Consider the following 19921-nt stretch of genomic DNA (forward strand, 5'->3'; position numbering starts at 1 on the left):
GAATCAAAACTAGTGCCACATCTCATAAACACAGAGTCGCTTCACAGAATAACTTTGTCCCAGTGCAAGTATAACTCACACATTCATTCATTCATTCATTCATTCATTCATTCATTCATTTACCATAGACTTGTATGGTTCTACGAATGCAATTGGTTTATAATAGAATGAATGATAATAATTGAATATTGTTCAGTAGATGATCATTCATTCATTCATTCATTCATTCATTCATTCATTCATTCATTCACGCAAACTCATAGATGAGTTTCCACTAGCTAAAGTTAAAATTCATTCATTCATCCATCCATTTCATTTTTTTATCAGCTCATTGAAAACTGTTTCAATCGTTCAAATTGTTAAAACAATTTAATTCATTCATTCATTGATTCAATAATTTGCTCATTCATTTATTCTTTAAGTTGTAGCAGGGCATGTGTTTAATTCACACGCTCATTCATTAGTTCGTACAGTTTTCCTTCAGCTTGTATAATATTCTCCATCAAAACTGACTCACTCATTCATATGTCCTTTCAGCTCAGAGTAATGTCCAACGATTTCAATTCATCCATTCATTCATCCATCTAATATTTCATTTGGTTTTATTTCATCCAATAGAGGTGAAAATAAAGAAATAAAGGTTGAATACAGTTGATTGATTGATCGATTGATTGATTGATTGAGGTTCCTCCCTGTTCTTAGTCTTTTCTCAGCAGAGTTTTATTTCTGAGAGCAGGTGGAGGAGTACAAGGAGGGATAGAGGGAGGGATGAAGGGATGAATGTGATGTGTTGTGGGGTTTTCAGGAGAACATCTGGCGGATGGTCAGAGCTGAATCCACGGAGCTGGAGGCGGCGGCGGCCTCGGTTAGCCGGGTGGAGTGAGTGTGTGTGAACGTGTCAGCCCACGTGAGGACACTTTACTCACAAAGACTTTTATTTTGAAAAGCGAAGGTAATCCCGCCTCCTCGGTGACACCTCGCATCGTCCTCCGAATCTGTGAATCACTTCCTGTCCCTCGACTCCAGCAGCTCAGGCGTCGCAGCAGCACTTCAGTATTTCATTATTCACTTTCAACAAGTCAAGAGTTTTAATGCCAAAGATACGGGACTTAGAGAAACTCCTTCTGCTGATGTCACACCGATAAAATAAAGCACTTTGGTTCCTCTCAGGTGTATCACACTGACACAGCAGTAATAATCGCAGCCAGGTGGCATCATCCCGTCACCTTTTGAGTCACACCAGGTCAAGGAGAAGCTGTTATGATCTCCGCGCCTCTTCCCGTTCGATTAAACTTTAATTTAGATTTTTAATCATCTACATCGCCCCTCCAAGATTTAATTTGTGGCGCCGCCCGTTTGGCCCTCAGGTGGTCTGCAGCAGCTTCATTAACGGCGCAGAGAGAGGCGTCGTTGCTTTTTTCTTTTTTTCTTCCTCACTCGTATCTAACCCCATGACTCTGTCCACAGACCTGGTGGAGGCCAAGCTGGTCGGCATCCTGGACATCCTGGACGAAGAGAACCGACTACCTCAGCCCAGCGACCAGCACTTCACCGACACCGTGCACAGCAAACACAAGGACCACTTCCGGCTGACGGTGAGTCACTGACACAGAGAGGAGGAGGATCTTCCTTTAAAGTTCATGGGAGAACATTTAAAATCGGATCATCGGAGCATAATGACCAGTTTCATATTTAATAGAGGTTAAGATCTTCTGCTTTCCTTCTTAATGATGAGACACAAGAACAAGTGAATAAAAGGCGATAAAAATGAGAGATATCGGCGCTCGCAGGCTCGGCGCCATAAAAACTCAAAGCTGTCTCACCAGATGTTTTTGTTCTGCACTTTCGAACAACTAAAAGACTTTTCCTGATTCATATGCTGCAGAAATGTCACACATATAAGCTGCTGCAAGGCCACCAGGTGCTTTAAACACCAATGCAAGACCTTTAAAGTCACCTGGCAGAGCGCTGACCATCAAGGCCGAGTCCTCGTCACAGCAGCACAGGGTTGAATCCAGCTCAGGCCCTTCGCTTCATGCCCCGTCTCTCCTCACTAAGTTTCCTGTCTCATAATATACGTCATAATAAAAAGAAAACTATAAAAAAGATAGAATGTGTTTTCTCTCTGCACAATTTCCTTCAGCACATTCAGTCGCTAAATGACTTTTTTTGTGTGGCTGAGCGGATAGGAGAACATCACATCATCTCTTCTCTGTGTGTCGCTCAGACTGAGGGAAACAGCTGCACTCATGTTTCTCAGCTGATAAAAGCAGATGTGGCAACAAACACACCTTGTGAGCCCTGATGTTTAATTCAGAGGCAAAAGAAGACGCAGGGACGTGTCGCCTGTTGAAGCGTCGGAGCCTCAGATTTCTTTCTTTTTTTACATTTTTAAAATCATATAATAAATCACGAGACAAAAATGATTTTAAAACTTATATAAAAGATATAAAATTTGCTTTTAAGGAGGAAATTTTAACCAATTAAGAATGAAGTTTCCACACATTGACTCCTGTATCTGACCCTGTGACGCTAACTCTGATCTTTGTCCATTAACCTGCAGATTATTTCACTATATATTCACTATAAAACAAACACAAACTGTAAATCCTTATGTTTCAGAACCAGAAAGTATTTCATTTTCTTTGCTTGAAAAAAAACTGAAAAGAAGAATCGATCCAATATTCTTTATTTGTTTGGACTGACTGATGGAAATCTCAGCAGCTGAACTGTAGGTTGTAGTTTGTGATATTTTACAGACTTTTCTTTATTTTAAAATGACAGTAAATTAAAGAAATGTCACCCACAGTCTCTCAGCTCATGTTTTATTCAGACTCTCCGTGAACAGATGTTGTAGTAAAGGCGGTGTAAGTCTGATAATCGGACTCATATTCGGGACAGTACAGTAGGTTTCAGTAAAGAATAACGCGGCACCTCAGGGTGATGTCGTGTAGCTGACAGTTAAATTACTGAACGTCGACTCTTAATCTTCATTTCCAGCTGAGACTGATTGACAGGAGCGGGAATTAGAAATGGAAAAAAGTGTAAGGAACTGTGCTGAGTCTAAGTGTTTTATTGTGTGCGTGTGTAAGTGTGTGTGTGTGTGTGTGTGTGTGTGTGTGTGTGTGTGTGTGTGTGTGTGTGTGTTCCCCTCAGGTACCCAGGAAATCAAAGCTGGCCGTGCACAGGAACGTGAGGGACGACGAAGGATTCATTGTCAGACACTTCGCCGGAGCCGTTTGCTACGAGACGGTGCGTTCACAGACGCCGCTCCGCTCTGTTTCCTGGAGCCATATTTGAAATTAACGTCACATGAAATTATTTAATTTTTTTTATTTGATCACTGGACTGTGGAAACGTTCCTGACCCGAGCTGTTAAACACGAAAAACCGGTCACCGTTTAAATTAGATTAGATTCTAAAAAAAAAAAAAAAAATAGACCTGGGAGTTTTTAAATTATCCATGAAATGTACAAGAAGCTGTTGATTCTCCGTCTCGTGTCAAACAGCCTGAAAGTTTTATGTAACATCTATATTCTGCTTTGGAAACTGCTCTTCACCTGAACCGTGAGCAGCAGCAAAACTAAATCTGAAATAATAATAATAGGTTTTTGAATTCAACATCAGCTGCTCTCAGGTAAAAACAACAAACAACAACAGGTCAGAATGTGTTTCTTAAGTCTCTTTGAAAATGTCCTTTTCTCCAGACCAAGTTCGTGGAGAAGAACAACGACGCCCTGCACATGTCTCTGGAGTGTCTCATCAGCGAGTCCAAGGATCGATTCATCCGCGAGCTCTTCGAAAACTCCAACAACAGCAAAGACGTCAAGCAGAAGGCGGGAAAACTCAGCTTCATCAGCGTCGGCAACAAGTTTAAGGTGAGAGGAATGAGGCTTTAAACTGGTGAGATCGTCATTAATAAGATCAGAAACCGGTGATGACATCTGTGTCTTGTACTGTGAGCGTCTGATCTGAAAGGTCCCTGTGCAGCTTCCCTGCAAACAAACAGTCGTGCATCGTTTACACCCGTGTTTACACCCGTGTTTACACCCGTGTTTACACCCGTGTTTACACCCTGTTTACACCCCTGTTTAAACCCGTGTTTAAACCCGTGTTTACACCCGTGTTTACACCCGTGTATACACCCGTGTATACACCCGTGTTTACACCCCTGTTTACACCCGTGTATACACCCGTGTATACACCCCTGTTTACACCCGTGTTTACACCCGTGTATACACCCTGTTTACACCCGTGTATACACCCGTGTTTACGCCCCTGTTTACACCCCTGTTTACACCCGTGTTTAAACCCGTGTATACGCCCGTGTTTACGCCCCTGTTTACACCCCTGTTTACACCCGTGTATACACCCGTGTATACACCCCTGTTTACACCCCTGTTTACACCCCTGTTTACACCCGTGTTTAAACCCGTGTTTACACCCGTGTTTACACCCGTGTTTAAACCCGTGTTTACACCCGTGTTTACACTGCAGGCAGTCCTCTTCTTCTTCTCTGCTTGTGCTGACACATTGCTGGAAGAGGTTCAGCAGCTCCACTTGGTCTCTTCAATCTTCATCTGTAATCTGAGTTCCTTCATTTCTCATTCTGATGTCTCCTAATCACCTGATAGGGATCTTAGTGTTACCAGAAAATCATCGTTAAACGGAGACAAATGAGCGCTCCTGTCTTTATCCACCTGCCTCCACGTTTTCAATTAGTTTATAGTCATTTGATTACAGACACATTTACGTAGGAATATTGCCCCGTATGTTTGCACGATATAAACTAAAATAAACAATCCTCATTGTACTAAAGTGATGCAAACTCGTGCAGTTCATCAACCCTCCAAAACCAGCGGACACGCAGGGAACCAGGGCTGTTTTCAGGGTCTCTGAGGGTCTCGGGATCCCAGGGCGTGTTCGTCCGAGCTGCTCATGCAGCCTTAAACGTACTTGAACGTCTGCACTGAAACGAAATTACAAGTGGCATCTATTTATTTTTTCAATCAGAAACTCGGGATCAAACTTAGTGCAACAGCCCGTCAGTCAGAGCGAGCCAGACACGTTCAGAGGCGCTGGAGCAGAAAATGACCTACATGACTTTTGAAGAGAGAAGTTGTTTTTGTGATGTGCAGAAATGTTCAGCTGGTTGATAAGTATTGCTGCTGTCGCTTCATGCTCAGCTGGTACAAGTTTGACATGTATTGGTTGATCATAAGGTTTCCATCCGGGTCTCACGAGGGCCCATAATGTGCTTGTGATTGGGACATCTGTATAAAATATAAAAATCTGGTTTCATACGTTTATTTTCAAACGTGCAAGAGAAGCAAAAACAGTCTGAACTTCTGACTGGAGCAGAGCAGCGTCCTTAAGGAATCTTAATAACAGCTGCACAATGACGATATATAACATCAAAACACCCACGACGACTCTTTTCTATTGGTTACTGATGCACCACGTTCGTGTCCGGTCACGTTTATTTACACAGCCTCACCTGACAACACCAGTGCTGCACAGAACCACATCAATCCAGACTGAGGAAATAAGATCTGAATAAAAGACAGAAAAAACAAAAAGCACACATCAATCAACTGCTAGTGGAGTCAAACGCCGAGGAATAAAAGTGCGGCTGAGTCTTCAGTAAAGCTTGAGGTTTTAAGGCCGTTGTTGTGCAGATTGCAACACAATGCCGCCGCCTTTCACACGTCCATATTCACGTCCCAGCCTTTCATCCAGGTTCCTACTGTTCATCTCTTTCTGCTGCTTCCTGGACACAGACGCAACTTTCTTTCAACATTCTTCAGAAATCTTCAGAAATCTTTAGAGAATAATTTCACCGTCTGTTTAATGATGTCACAAGATCAAGGTCTCTTCCTGCGTCATTTCTCTCTGTCTGAACCTCATGTTATTATTAAAACTCTTATCCAGTCAGTGATTTGAGTTTTCAGCAGCAGCAGAATATTAAAGTGCTGCGGCTCAGAGACTCGCTGACCTGCTGTGCATGAGGAATGATGTGGAGTTGTGTTGCAGTGTGGATCCTGTCAAAGTCCGAGGTACGAAACATTTAGTGATCAATAAAAGTTCATTCACAAACACTGATGGTATCGGTTGAAATATTGTCTCTGGTGTCGTCCAGAGCTCGTCTCTGTGTGAAGGTCTCACTACCTGTGAGCTCTGGCACCTGCAGTCTTTTCCTAAAGCTCATCTCTCCGGATCTCCTCCTCCTCTGCCCCCGGAGCGGGAAATGAATCAGTGAGTAGAGCTGATGGGACTAACGGAGGGAAACCGAGAGCCGGGGACGGCCTGTATGTTCATCATCACGCAGGCGCTTCATCACGACAACAGCGACCTTTTTCCGAAGCTCATCTTGGCCTGACTGATAATTCAATCCAATTCAGCCTGGATTTGAAAAGTGAAAACCGTCTTTGAATTACTGCACGGCGCCTTCTGAATTATAACGCCGTCATACATCACCTGACCGGGTCACCTTTCTGACACGTTTGCGATCGATGGTCACGACACATGAGCAGCGCTGATGGGAAACGCTAGAGGATATAAATGATGCGTTAACGTCCGAGGCTTTATTTATATACGACGCTTCATACACGGAGCGGCGTGGAGGCGAAGGGGACAGGTGCATCCAGGTGCATCCAGGTGCATCCAGGTGCATCCAGGTGCTCTGAGACAAAGGGTTTTAGTATTATTGTAGCTCGAGCCGATGATTAACAGTCGGCAGCAGCTGGAGGAGTCACGGCTCTTTAGCTGGAGTGTAACTTACACTGCAAATAAAAATCCAGTTCGAAATCATAGAAAAACAGATGCTCCTTATAAAAACAGAAGAAAGTTTTCTCCACCATCACAGTGATCCAGTCTGATAGTGTTTAAGTCTGCGGACGCTTTGGAAACTGGGATGAACAGCAATTTAATTTAGCTAAAATAACTACAGATGAGAAACTGAGCTCTTCAGAGCGGAAGATTATCCCCATAATAAAAGTGAGACAAAGAGGAATAGAAGGAGCGATGAAATCAGTTCATATCAACTGCAAACACTCTTTTAAAATGTATTAAATCCACACTGCAACAACAGTTTCATGTTCTGGAGCCGGAGCAGCTCCTTCATCACACTTCACAGTGTTTCGGTCAGAACAGGATCCGTCAGAGTCAAGTCAGAGATCTCGTCCCTGATTGGTTCACATTTATTTACACTGACATACATTTACTTTCCCATGAAGCAGATGCTCGTCATGCGCTTCCAGGGATGTGGTGAAGTTACAGTCCTCGTTCGTTGGGTGATTGATGATTCACCAATAATGAAAGCGGCCCGTTGATTATTAAAACTTATTTTGTAACGGTCTTTGTTTCGCTTGTAATAATTCATGATGTGAAAAGAAATACAGGAAAATTAAAATTAAAAAAAAAGCTTATTCTGAGAAACTTACAAAGACAAAAACCTTATTATAAACCCCACCCGGCCGGGACACCGAGCTAGTTAAAACAAATGCTTTGAATTAAAACTTCAGCCGTTGAACAAAGATGTTGATGATGCAAATTTTCTCAAAAGTTTTTCTTATCAGAAGCTCGACCAGCTCTGCTGCTGGTGTCACCAGCGATGTGAAGAATTAATCCGTCTCCACCTGAAGTCAGAGGCGTCTCTGCGAATGCAAACCAAACTGAGGCTTTTCTTTTCACAACCTTATCAGGGGAGAATGCTTCCTCTCTCTCTCTCTCTCTCTCTCTCTCTCTCACCTCGCTCGTCCACCTCAGCCACAAACTGTGAGGCTCAACACTTTGGGATGAAGCGTTCCCACGTGCTCCAGACAGTGATGCAGTGCCTCGTTCTGGACCGCAGCGCCGGGCTCCGGGTGAAGTTATGGATCATCACAGATCAGGAGATTTCCTCCTCACCTTCATCATGAATGTGTTCGACATATCTGATCTGCAGCTGAGAGCAAACCCTGGACTACCCCAGAGAGAAGAGATGGTTATCTAGTGCAGCTTCCTTCTTCTCTGAGTTTCTGAGCAAATAAACAAAGGTGTAAATGCTTAATGCAGTGTGGAGTATTTGCCTTAAAATCACCTAAAATATAATGGAAATGATACAAAAGCGATAACACCTACTTTAACCTCTCTGCAGTGACGTCCCCGTTAAAATAAGAATCCATTTTAAAACTTTAGCTCTACGTGGCCACGCCCCAGAATATCTCCGGTCGAGCCCTTAGGTCCTGCACCCCAGGTCCTCTAAACAAACCATGAAGGCGCTTTAAGACGCGTGTTGATCACTTCCTGTGGACTCTTTTAAAGAGCAACTACCAACCGTCTGTTCAGACAGATGTTTAGGTAACGTGGTATTTTATGCCTTTAACTTGTGTCCTGCGTCTGTTTCTCCCCTTTCTATATTTGATCTGATGTTTTTCCCTTTTGATTTTATTTGATGTGTTGTGATTTTAATTGAAGCATTTAGTGACCAGTGAAAAAAGTTCACATAGCTCCGTAGCACGAAACAGGATCTTTACATCAGACAAATACGTGGAGGAAGTTTGGTGTGTAAATTATTATGTACAGAAACATAATTCATTTGCAAGTATCTATAATGCAGATGTATGTTTTTTTTTTTTTTATATGAATTTGAAAGATATATTTTTGGTATAACTCATGACTTTTGGTGAATATTTACTTCCAGCCATTTGAGCCCAAACTGCAGTTCGTCTTTCTTTGCTCACACTGAAATGTTTCTTCCTCTCCTGTCTTTTTTTTCTGCAGACTCAGCTGAATATTCTCCTGGAGAAGCTCCGCAGCACGGTCAGTGTTCCTTCTTCTTCTTCTTCTTCTTCTTCTGCCCTTACACGGCGCCGGTTTCATGTTGCGGGCCTCGGAGCTGCAGTAAAGCTCGGCCGTGAGAAAGTGTTGGATGTCATGAATTTGTGATGCGCTCTGAGGCTCCCGCTGTTTCTGTCTCTGTGTGTCTCTGTGCTCTTGTTTACGTCTCTTTTCTCTCTGCGTCTCTGCTGCAGGGCTCCAGTTTCATTCGCTGCATCAAGCCAAACCTGAAGATGATCAGCCACCAGTTTGAAGGCGCTCAGATCCTCTCCCAGCTGCAGTGCTCCGGTCAGTAAAAGTTTCTGTGAACCGTGGTTCGTTTAAGGCTGCAGCCGAGAGGAGAGGCGTCTCTCTAACTCAGCTGGTCTGAGCTCTTGAACAAGTAGTCCCGCTGGTCGGTCATCCTGTCTGCTTCAGTGAACGGCACAATTAGAGCTGCACAATTAATCGAAATAATATCGAAATCTCAATACGGCCAAGTGCAATATCCGAATCACAGGAGCTGCAATTTGTTTTTGATAAAGGTAAACGGTGTCACAACAGACCTTTTTATAAATGTAATATAAATGCGTAGTGGTGCTACAGAGGCCTACAAATCTTATCTGTCAAAATAATCGCAATATGATTTTTCTTTTCTCCATCCATCCAGCAGCTGAAGTGTTTGTGCGCCTGTTACTGATTTTTAATCGAATCAAAAAAACACCTCGAAGTTGACGTCTCTTTTCTCATCTTCCTGTTCAGCATGTTGTAAACATCCGTCAGCAGAGCAGCTTCTTCATCGTGGTTCGGAAACAAAAAGCAGCACAAAAGCCAATAAATACAAAAATGTCAAAAAAACCTTTTTAATAAACAGAAAGATGAAAAAACAAACAAGGACAAACAGAGGGAGACAAACGCTTCAGCGCTGACTCATCATTCAAAACATCTACGTCCAACAAAGACGTCTATTTTCTGAAATGTGCTGCGGGAAAAATCCAAGTTTGATTCCAACAAAGAAAACAAACCCATTTTTGTCTTTAATAGACGGCTGCATCATCTTAACAAATAAATGAATTCAACAGTCTTTTGATTGATCAATACAATAAACCAATTCAACATAAGGTTGATAAAAGACGATGTAAATGACATACATGTATTTTACATTTCATATGCAAAGTTTCAGATAAAAGGAGATTCGGTGAAATGAATAGAACATTTACATTTAGATAAAATAATTCATTGTTCAATGGATTTTCTTTAAAGGTCGAATATTTTACACTGTTCCTGTGTGATGATCCATAAGAAGATATTTTTGTGGTTTTAAGAACCAAAAACCATCTCACCTCCTCTCTCTGGCTTCTTACTGGAGCTCTACCAGGTTGGTGAGCCAATCAGAGGAGAGGAGGCTCTGAGCCTCTCTTCTGATTGGCTGACTGTTTTCCACTTAATATCAAATAAAATATAGCAGATATATAGCAGATTTCAGGTAAAAACACTCAGAGAAACCAAATCCTGCAAGGTTTGGATGGTGGGTCCAGGTGGGCGGGGCTTGGTGACTGCTTTGTTGTGACATCACAAAGTTCCAGAAGTCCTGACGGCTGGTTTTAAGGCTCAGTTTCTGAATACAGGCTGTGTGCATTTCTCTGTGGACTGAGGCTTTGATACTTTCACAGTATTAATATAGAAGCTAGAGCTGATCTATAATCACACTACACATGGACACAGACCTTTACACTGGAGGAGCTTTAATTAGATATTGCTTATTCTTCTGTATTTTCTGTGTTGTCCTTTTCAAGTTTGTATTCCTAAAACACCCACAACCAATCAGTCACGCACAAATCGACAAAATTAACATTTTAAAGGTTGTCCATGTCGTTTGTTAATGGTGTTTGGTTCTTAAAACCGCAAATATATCTTCTTATGGATCGACACTTCAAATCAAACAGGAGAAGTGTAACGTATGGCCCTTTAAGTTTGAGCAGAAAATCCTGAAAAGTCTTAAAAAGCAATTAACTGAGTTTCCTCAGAAAACGTCTTGAATTGAATTTACAGAAGTCTTGAATGTTCCTGCTGTTGGCAGTAATGTTAGAAAATCTCCTTTCAGTCAAACACTGTCGCTGCTGCAGCAGCTGGAGGATCGTTGTCTCATTATAGGCCAGTGTTGCTTTCTAACATTTTAACTTCAGCGAACTAGAATAAATTAATCATTTTTTAAATTGGTTTCATCCATCAATTTTATGCCGTTTATCCTGGGCTATGTGGCGTGAATTTAATTAACGATATGATTAGGGAGTTATTGTTATTTACTGCTGGGACGTAATTGTAGACATACTGTCCCATCATATGTTCGCACTTTGGATGAAAAAAGAAGGTGTTTGGTGTATTAACGAGGTCCGTTGGTGAACTCTGCAGAAACCGTGATAACCTGACAACATGTTTCCTCTCCGTCGCCTTTATTTCCTCTGTTCTCTGGTGTAGAACTCAATTTCTGTGTCCTGATCCTGCTCTGTGACTTTGACACCAATGTCTTTAACTCGTTCTGTTCCCCAAACCAAACCAAAAAAAAAGCCTAGAAGTGATACTCCCCCTTCCTCCCCTCAGGTTTGGAGGAAAAGAAATTATGAGCTCTGGTTTAATATCCTCCCGTTTTGCTTTCAGCCACACAAACTCGACGATGCCCTGTTCTGATACTGCAGCAAGCTCTTTATCAGCGTTATTGGACTGGGAATGGAAACGGTGATAGTTTGGAATAGATTGGGGGGGGGGGGGGGGCGGCTCTGTGTGCCAGCGTGGTGTGGTTAGGTCCAAAATGTGATGTTCAGCAACCGAACAGAACTTTTCCATTATGGTTTGCACTCCTGCAAACGAGATGTAGATTTTATCGTAGCCTGAGACAAAGCGGGTTTTTCTCCCACAGCAGCCTGGAGCAGAAAGCCCGGAGGGGCTCAGGCAGCTTCAGGAGATCAGTGACACAGTGATGCTGTGTAACACTGTATAAGTTACAGGCAGGACTTAATAACCAGCGATGATTTCACAGGGAGCCAGTGGAGGGAGACTAACACCTGGTTAAAATGCTCAGGATCTCCGGTTCACGTCACTTGGTTTGAATAAATTTCTGTCTTTTTTCAAACACAACCATGGATCTGGTTTAAGTGTCTCATCCCCGAAAAGGCTCCAAGGTGAGCATACACACACTTTTTATAAATTGCCTTCATGTAATTGTGGAGGCTGAGATCTCAATTAAGGATGACCTTTTTTTCCTCTTTTTTTTTTGTACCATTTCCTTTGGGAAACTGAGCAGGAGTTCTACAATCCGAGGTCTGATGTGAATTATGTGCAGCTCGCAGCTCACAATCAGGGTTCCACTTTATCTTAGGAAGCTTGTGTTATCATGGGTGTCACACTGAGAAAGTTATTCAGTGGAATGAAATGCTTTCCTCTCTATCGGCATCACATACTGTAATTCCAGCTGCGACGTGGCTCTGAATGTCAGTGTTGGTCTGTTGGTCCGACACACAGCTGCTAAATGCTGAAACAGTCACTGAATATCCACAATAATTGTCTTACGTGTCCTGAAGTAAAGACGTGAGCTGAAGCGATAAACACGTCCTGAGCTAGTGTGCTAGTTCAGTGCTAACACATGATTTACCATTAACATGCTAACAGAAATTAGCATAATTTCAATCAACATTAAACCAAAGCATATTAAAATACTTGCAAACATTTATTTCCCTGGTTTTGTGTAAAACAAACTGAATCGAAACTAAAAACTAAATAAAAAAATTTAAAAATGGATTAAAAATACAACCACTAGATGGAGACATTGGTCACAAACAGTGGGACTTTATGTAATTTCATTTAGCGTTAACTTGTCACAGAACAATTAACATTTTCCTGTTCTTACAAATAGAAACTTGAACTCTTAAGTAATAAAAAAAAAAACAAACCCATATTACTGTTGATATTGTTAATTGCTAATAAATTGTTAGTTACTATAGTTACTATAGTTACTAACATGTTACTATACTGTATAATATATAGTATTTACTGTGTTACTCTAACAGAGATGCAGTAGCTGTATTTATTAGTTTGGAAATGTTCTTTACATTATATTTTCTGTTCTGAAGTAACTTAAAGACAAACACAAACTCCTGCAGAGACGGTTCGTCTGCACTGAACAGCAGTTAGAAGCATCTGCCACGAAAGAGCTCGGAAAATTAGCTCTTTGATATGAGCTTTGAAAGCAAAGCGAGGCGACTAACAATGTTTCAAAGAGGCCAAATCATCAGCGTTTATAGGGGGGCCTGAATAAACACCTTCATTTAATATGTCGGGGGAAACAGTCTGCGGAGTCGTGACGACGTAAACACACAAAGACTGCGACTCACAACAAAGGGAAGAGGGTCACAGAGTTGAACGTACACAGGGCCGACAAACGCTGCTAACTGGCACGCAGCCTAATGTGAGTCAGCCTTTGAGTGGCGTCCTGCTGCTTCGATTTACTTATTTCAAAGTTAAAGTCCTTTTCATGAGGTGCATTTTTCGATCTACAGCGTTTATGATCACGTTGAGCTCTCTTTATCAAAAACCTGCAGGTGTGAAGAGACACTTTTATACTTCACTTAAAGCAATGTATGTTTTTAGACAGTGTGGCTTTACAAGTGAAAATGTGGGTTGGTCTAACCACCACAGATCTCAACAATCACCAGAAGAATTGCCAGATCAGGATGAACCCTGATGATTTAAGCTTTTCCTGTAGCGCCACCATTTGGTCAAATTTTGTTTTCTTTATGTAAAATACCTCAAGAACTGGTGGATGTGTCACCATGAAGCGTGGTTCAGATATCCAGGTCATTTGGTGCAAAGATTCACGGTCCCCAGACGATGCATCCTAAAGACGTTGATGATCGTCTGACTTCCTGTGGCGCCACCAGCAGGATGACATGTGCGTTCAGAGTCAGATGTCTTGACGGCTACTGGAAGGATTGCTTCACACATTCATGCTCCCCTCAGGATGAACTGTAATAACTCTCATTACTTTTCTTCTAGCGCCACCATCAGGTCAAAGTACTAATGAATTTTGAAAATACTAAGTGAATACTTTTTCTTTTAGTGCTGATTAGCAAACATTAGCTGGCTAAATGCTAAACAGAGAGCTGCTGAAGGCTCTTATTCCTGTTCTGTGTATTTCTCATGAAGAAAACATTAAATATTAAATCTTTGCTAAATACAAACAGCAGTGTAAGAACTTTTAACGGTTGGTTAAAATAGGAGCAATCTGATCAGTGAACAAGGACAGGAGGTTACAAATCTGACCACACCAAGATGCTTTCCTTTCAACACCAAAATAAGTTTTGCAGCTTCTTTAACTCTAGAAATAAAAAGAGGATTTTTCACCTTCATGTTAAATATCGTACTAATAATCCTCTCTGTGTGACCCTTCCCTGTTTCCGTAGGTATGGTGTCAGTGCTGGACCTGATGCAGGGCGGCTTCCCCTCCAGAGCTCCCTTCCACGAACTCTACAACATGTACCAGAAGTACATGCCTCCCAAACTCACCCGCCTCGACCCGCGCCTCTTCTGCAAGGTCGGCCCTCCGAGCGCCGCGGTTTCCGTTATCATCATTTTACCCGCAGCTACAGTTTCATGTTTATCAATGTCCTGCGTGTTTGTGTTTCAGGCTTTATTCAAAGCTCTGGGACTGAATGAGAACGACTACAAGTTCGGTCTGACCAGAGTGTTTTTCCGGCCCGGGAAGGTGAGACTTTCTGAAAACCTGCTCTGCTCCCCAGGTGCACCGGCTAATATAAGTATTGTTCCCCTGAAGAAAGACAATAGAGTCGGAGGGAAAGCGCATTAGTCATTTTGGCTGCTGAGGTGAGGTGAGATGAGGTTTTTGAGCGAGCCAGAGCCAACAGATCGGGGGGGGGGGTTATTTCTCCTGCAGATGAATAATTCATCACATTTGGGATAGACATGTGGTTTCCACGGGGGGGGGGGTCTTGTGAGAGTGCACACTGTGCGTGACAAACTGTAACTCTGACACTGTAGATTTAGCTGCAAGGAATAAATAAATACTGGTGTCCTCTGTTGACCGGACTGGGAAGCTTTCATTACTCCTCACGTCCCTGTGGAAGTGTCCGCCGTCACAAGGCGCACGTAAATAATTGTTTGAGTTTTGGAGCTGAAGAAGATTATTGGACTTTCCAGCTTTAGCGACCTTTAATAGCAGAAAAGTACATTTTGGTCTTTAGCTAATGCGTCATAAATGGATTTTTTTATGTGCATTCTGAGGCGAAGCTTCATCCCGGCGATCCTCTGAAAGAGTGAAGAATCACAGGCTTTGGAAATCCACAATTCGAGGGCCAACCATGTGGCAGCGCTGCACTCACAAGCTACTCAGAAATCAAACGTGAAAAAGTGACAATGATGAAACATGAGTGTGCAGAAAGGGAAAACGTGAGTTCAGGAGCTTCCTCCTTTATGAAGGCAGCAGCAGAGTCTGAGGGTTTGACAGTCGGCGGTTTCCAGAGGACACAACAGGTTTCACAGCACAGCTCTCGGCTTTCAGATCAACTTTACTGAGTGTTAGAAAGAATCCAGCAGCAGCGCTGTGACCCAGCACTCTGCTATTAAATATTCATGGATGAAGAAGAGGATTGACGGGAGCAGGAATAAATATACACCTTTGTGCTGCTGGTCAGGCGCTGGTGAAATATGAAATGGGTTTTCACAGACGACAGATGTTCATCTGTGTTGCTGTGAAAGTAGCTGAATATGGAAGAAAGTGGAGCATCAGGTTGAGGAGAACTACTTTATGGCAGTGTAGGATCTTTTTCATTAATTTGTATTTAATTAACTGGATTAGCCAAGAACTGATTATCCAGGTAACGTGTATATATATCGAAACATACAGTAATATCATGATGCAAAATTACATATTTTAAGGACTGAAATAAATTCAACTGAACTGAACTTGATCTGCGACTGTTGAGGTTGTAAAATCACAGATTCTGACCCTGAATCTCCGTCCAGTTCGCAGAGTTTGACCAGATCATGAAGTCGGACCCGGACCACCTGGCGGAGCTGGTGAAGAAGGTCAACAAGTGGCTGATCCACAGCCGCTGGAAGAAGGTCCAGTGGTGCGCTCTGTCCGTCATCAAACGTAAGCGGCGCCCGTGCTGGTCCACGGAGACTGGTCACAGGTTTTCAAATAGAGCTGAGAATAGTGACGTGTTAATGACGGAGGAGGAGCTGTACTTCACTTGAGTATTATTCTTTTACCTCATGACACTTAAAAGACAAATATTGTATTTCTGACTCCACTACATACAAACACTACAACTTTCCCTCGTACTGGCGTCATGTTTGACCGTCTCTGCACGACGCTGACCGAGTCATGATAATAATAAAGCGTTTCAGAGAGACAGTGGATCCTTCCCTGCTCCAAAAGGTTTGTTTAGCTGATAGTGAGAGTCACCTGTTGAAATGAATTAGTTAAATTGTTAATTAGCTGAACAGGCATCACTTCCCCAGGTGGGTGGTGTCTGATGTTCTAACTTAGACGTTACATGGAGAGTGAAGCAGCTGTTACTTTCATACCTGGATGAAGGTTTTCTTCAGTTGAAGCTTTGAGCAGCTGAGACTGTTTCTCCTCCTGCCATGAATAAACCAGCCAACAGAATAACTGACAGACCGGGACGTGGAGAGTTCAGGGTCAGAGGAAATAAACCTTACAATACAAACTATTGACAATTATACACTACCCTGTCATGTCTTGTAAACTCTCGTATATGTGAGATCTGATGCAAAGAGAAGCAACAGCAGCAGCTGCTGCCATCAGCTCGTCAAACAACAGAATGAAAATTGAGCAATAAAATGTTTGGAGGGGCAGAATCACGTTGGAAGCTTCAACATCACAGCGAACCATCGGAGAAAAATGATGAAGTTGGAGACAAGCACCGAGGAAAGAGATGCAAACACTGTTGGAGGCGACGCTGCAGGAACACTGAGCTCAGACAAAGCTGCCCTCATCTCCAAGTGGAAAAGAGTAACAATGAGGAGCAGTTTGCTATCGGCAGGAATTCACTGCTGTGGTGTCAGTGGTGGAGAAAAAACTAAAAACTAAACATCAGTTCAGAGCCTTTTAGTAAAAGTGAGGAAACTGTAAATCGGGGTTTTCTTCAGTGTGATGTAGTGGAGGCAAAGAGAGCACTGCAGGTCAGACACCTGACCCCCGTATCTGACCCCGCTGAAGTCCACCTGAACCTGATGCTGCCGCTTTTAGACTCCACCCTGAGCCGAGAGCGAAGCTACAGAGCTCTGTACAGACGCCATCACCTCGCTCCCGAAGAGCAGTAACACAGTAATCACAATAGCATGAATTAAAGCATTTCTGCTGCTGCTGCTGCTGCTGCTGCTGCTGCAAAAAGATTTTCTCACGCTTTTAATTTGTAGACAAAATCGCTAAAGAGGAAGTGATTCTGTGGGTAACTGTTGCTGCTACGATGGAGAGCTATTGGTAGATTCTCTGTTTGAACATTATGGTTAAATGTGGGACTGTCGGTCTGATACTGTAAGATTAAAAACAAAAGAGATTATCTGGCGACCTCTGACCTACACTGTGTCTCTTCCTGCTGGTGACACATGACACACTTAGAACGTATAACCAGCCCTACAATGAAGACATGGTTGTTTGTAGTTTAATCAGCCGCCATGACGTGGACGATCACTCGCACGAATCTAAATCCTCCGTCGTTCATCCACTGTAATTGTTTTGCTTTCTCTCCGCTGCTCTGCCCGTCACACTCCTTCGCTCTCACTGCACCTCCTGCTCATCGCTGCCTCTTCTCAGACACGTCGGTTGAAGTCCCGTCATGCAAACAAGAGACAGATCAGTATGCACAGATGGCTCGCAAAAAAATACCCAGGGGCCTCGTGGACGGAGCAGAGCAAAACAGCAAAACAAACCGCGGGCGGCCGAGACAGACCGCTGTTAATGACGGGAGGCCGAGCTCCTGGAGGAGCGGCTTCTATCTGTCCGCTGTCTTGTGTTTATCAGCGTCTGAGGAGAGCTGGTGTCACTCACTGTCTCATAACACCCTCTCTCTTTGAGTCTCGCTCCATCTGTCTCCATCACTCTCTCTCCAGTAGTTTCTCTATTCGATCCTTTATCTCTCTCTCTCTCTCTCTCTCTCTCTCTCTCTCTCTCTCTCTCTCTCTCTCCTGCGAGTTGTTCTTGTTATTGATCCAATTGAAAAGGAGCTCTCATTGGCTGGAACCGGACAGAGGCAAGTGTTGCCGAAGTATATCATCATATCCCCATAAAGATTAAATGAATGTGTCCAGACAACAGAGGAGTGTAAAGTTACAGCAGTTAGAAAACGAGCGTTTTAAAGCACCTGCTGCCCAGTAAAAACCAGTGGGTGCGCCCCGTTCACCAAACGCAAAGTGTGCAGATGTTAAATATTCTGAGGTCATAACAAGATTAAAATGAATTTAGCAGCAAGCAGCGGCGTTATCGATCTCCGTCTCTATTTATCTTTCACCCTTCATCTCTGCAGCTCTCCATCTTTTCTCTCTCTCTCTCTCTCTCTGTAATTTTCTCCCATCGGCTCCATCCAGCTCTGCTTCATTGACAGGACGGACACAGAAACGTGTTGCCAAAGACTCGGAGAGGGATGAAATCGAATCATAAACAACGCACGCTTTGTGAAGAGATTCTGCCGACGTAACAGAACGTAAACCACATCAGCGTATCAAAAGTAATTCACTACAAATTAAATCTGCGGGCGAGAATACAGAACATCCAGCGGGATGACTGGACGGTTTTTTAAAATGAGAAAGTTTGTAAACTTATCGAGCGGTTTGTTCGTTTTAGAGACAGAAACTGGCGCCCTCTCCCCAGCAGCCGGGCCCAGCACCCACGGGACCTGGTCTGGCCTGACTAAGACTGGATATTGAACCCACATACAGACCGATCTGTGTCATCCCCCTGAACCCACTGATGCTCCTGAAAGGGAAAAACAAACTTAGAAAGCAAAAAGACACAGGGGGAAGTCCACGGACGGGATGTGGCACAACAAAATCCAATTCTAGGAACTCAAGAAGTGAAAAGCCTTCAATAAACATGAGACAAGGTCAACACCCAGTCTTCGTCCGGAGCCGCCTGTGGTTCAAATCCCGATTCCTTAACTGACGTCGTCTGAAGCTGTATTCACTGTGACGTGATCACTCTCTTATTCAGTCTCTCGCTCAGAGCACAGCCTCCATCTGGATCCACAACAGTTCAGTCTTTATTTACTTCAGCTCCAGAACGTCACAGAGTTTTATTCGAGGCAGGTCTTCATGTCTCACTCCCTCTGTTTGATACGTAGAGTTGGTCAAAGTCGTTAGTACGAAGCCTCGTTAGCGACGACTTCCCTCTGTCCTGCTCTCTCTGCTCGCTGTGTCTTATGTTCAGTTATTCCTCTGCCTCCTTCAGTAATGATTATACATGTAATGAAAGTCGTTTATTTGCTGTAACGGAGGCGAGGCTCAGTGTAGTGGAAGTGCTCCTCTTCTTCCCTGCAGTTCCCGAGCAGCCGGTCCCAGCTGATCCTCAGGTTAAATCAACACCAGAGGACGGATTCATACTTTCCTTTACCGAAGACGTTCGTTAAAATTTGCCCCACATCTGGACGGAGAGCAGCCGGTGCAGAGCCGTCAGCGGAGTCGGGGTTTAAACTCTTATTTGCTCTATTATCTCCAGCTCCGTTATTTCATCGCAGATCCGATTCTGTCGCCAACCTGAAACCCTCCTCTTTGAAAATGATGTTTCATCCGACTTCTCACCCTGTGTTCAGTCCGATACTCATCATACGAACTCCTCAGAACTCGGACTGTAGAGGTTGTGATTACAGAAAATTAACCAGTCTCTCTCTCCTCTCCTCTCCTCTCTCCTCTCCTCTCCTCTCCCTCTCTCCTCTCCTCTCTCCTCTCCTCTCCTCTCTCCTCTCCTCTCCTCTCTCCTCTCCTCTCTCCTCTCCTCTCCTCTCCTCTCTCCTCTCCCCTCTCTCCTCTCTCCTCACAGTGAAGAACAAGATCTTGTACCGGACCAGCGCCTGTATCAAGATGCAGAAGAC

The 19921-nt window shown here is 43.4% G+C and overlaps 1 protein-coding gene across 6 annotated transcripts in view; it reads left to right on the forward strand.

The window, feature by feature from the left end:
- Positions 1 to 19921, forward strand: part of myo6a (myosin VIa) — a 111171-nt gene that overhangs the window by 60646 nt on the left and 30604 nt on the right. For all 6 annotated transcript variants that reach the window (XM_087170430.1, XM_087170428.1, XM_087170431.1 and 3 more), the window contains exons 16-23: positions 1468 to 1595; positions 3157 to 3252; positions 3707 to 3877; positions 8763 to 8801; positions 9014 to 9107; positions 14255 to 14385; positions 14479 to 14556; positions 15834 to 15963. In XM_087170430.1, coding sequence (XP_087026556.1) covers positions 1468 to 1595; positions 3157 to 3252; positions 3707 to 3877; positions 8763 to 8801; positions 9014 to 9107; positions 14255 to 14385; positions 14479 to 14556; positions 15834 to 15963 — 867 coding nt within the window. The remainder of the gene's footprint in view (positions 1 to 1467; positions 1596 to 3156; positions 3253 to 3706; positions 3878 to 8762; positions 8802 to 9013; positions 9108 to 14254; positions 14386 to 14478; positions 14557 to 15833; positions 15964 to 19921) is intronic.

Source organism: Seriola lalandi, unplaced genomic scaffold, assembly GCF_002814215.2.
Source record: "Seriola lalandi dorsalis isolate HSWRI2012SDOR001 ecotype SW California unplaced genomic scaffold, Sedor1 jcf7180002054947, whole genome shotgun sequence".
Classification (NCBI taxonomy): Eukaryota; Metazoa; Chordata; class Actinopteri; order Carangiformes; family Carangidae; genus Seriola; species Seriola lalandi.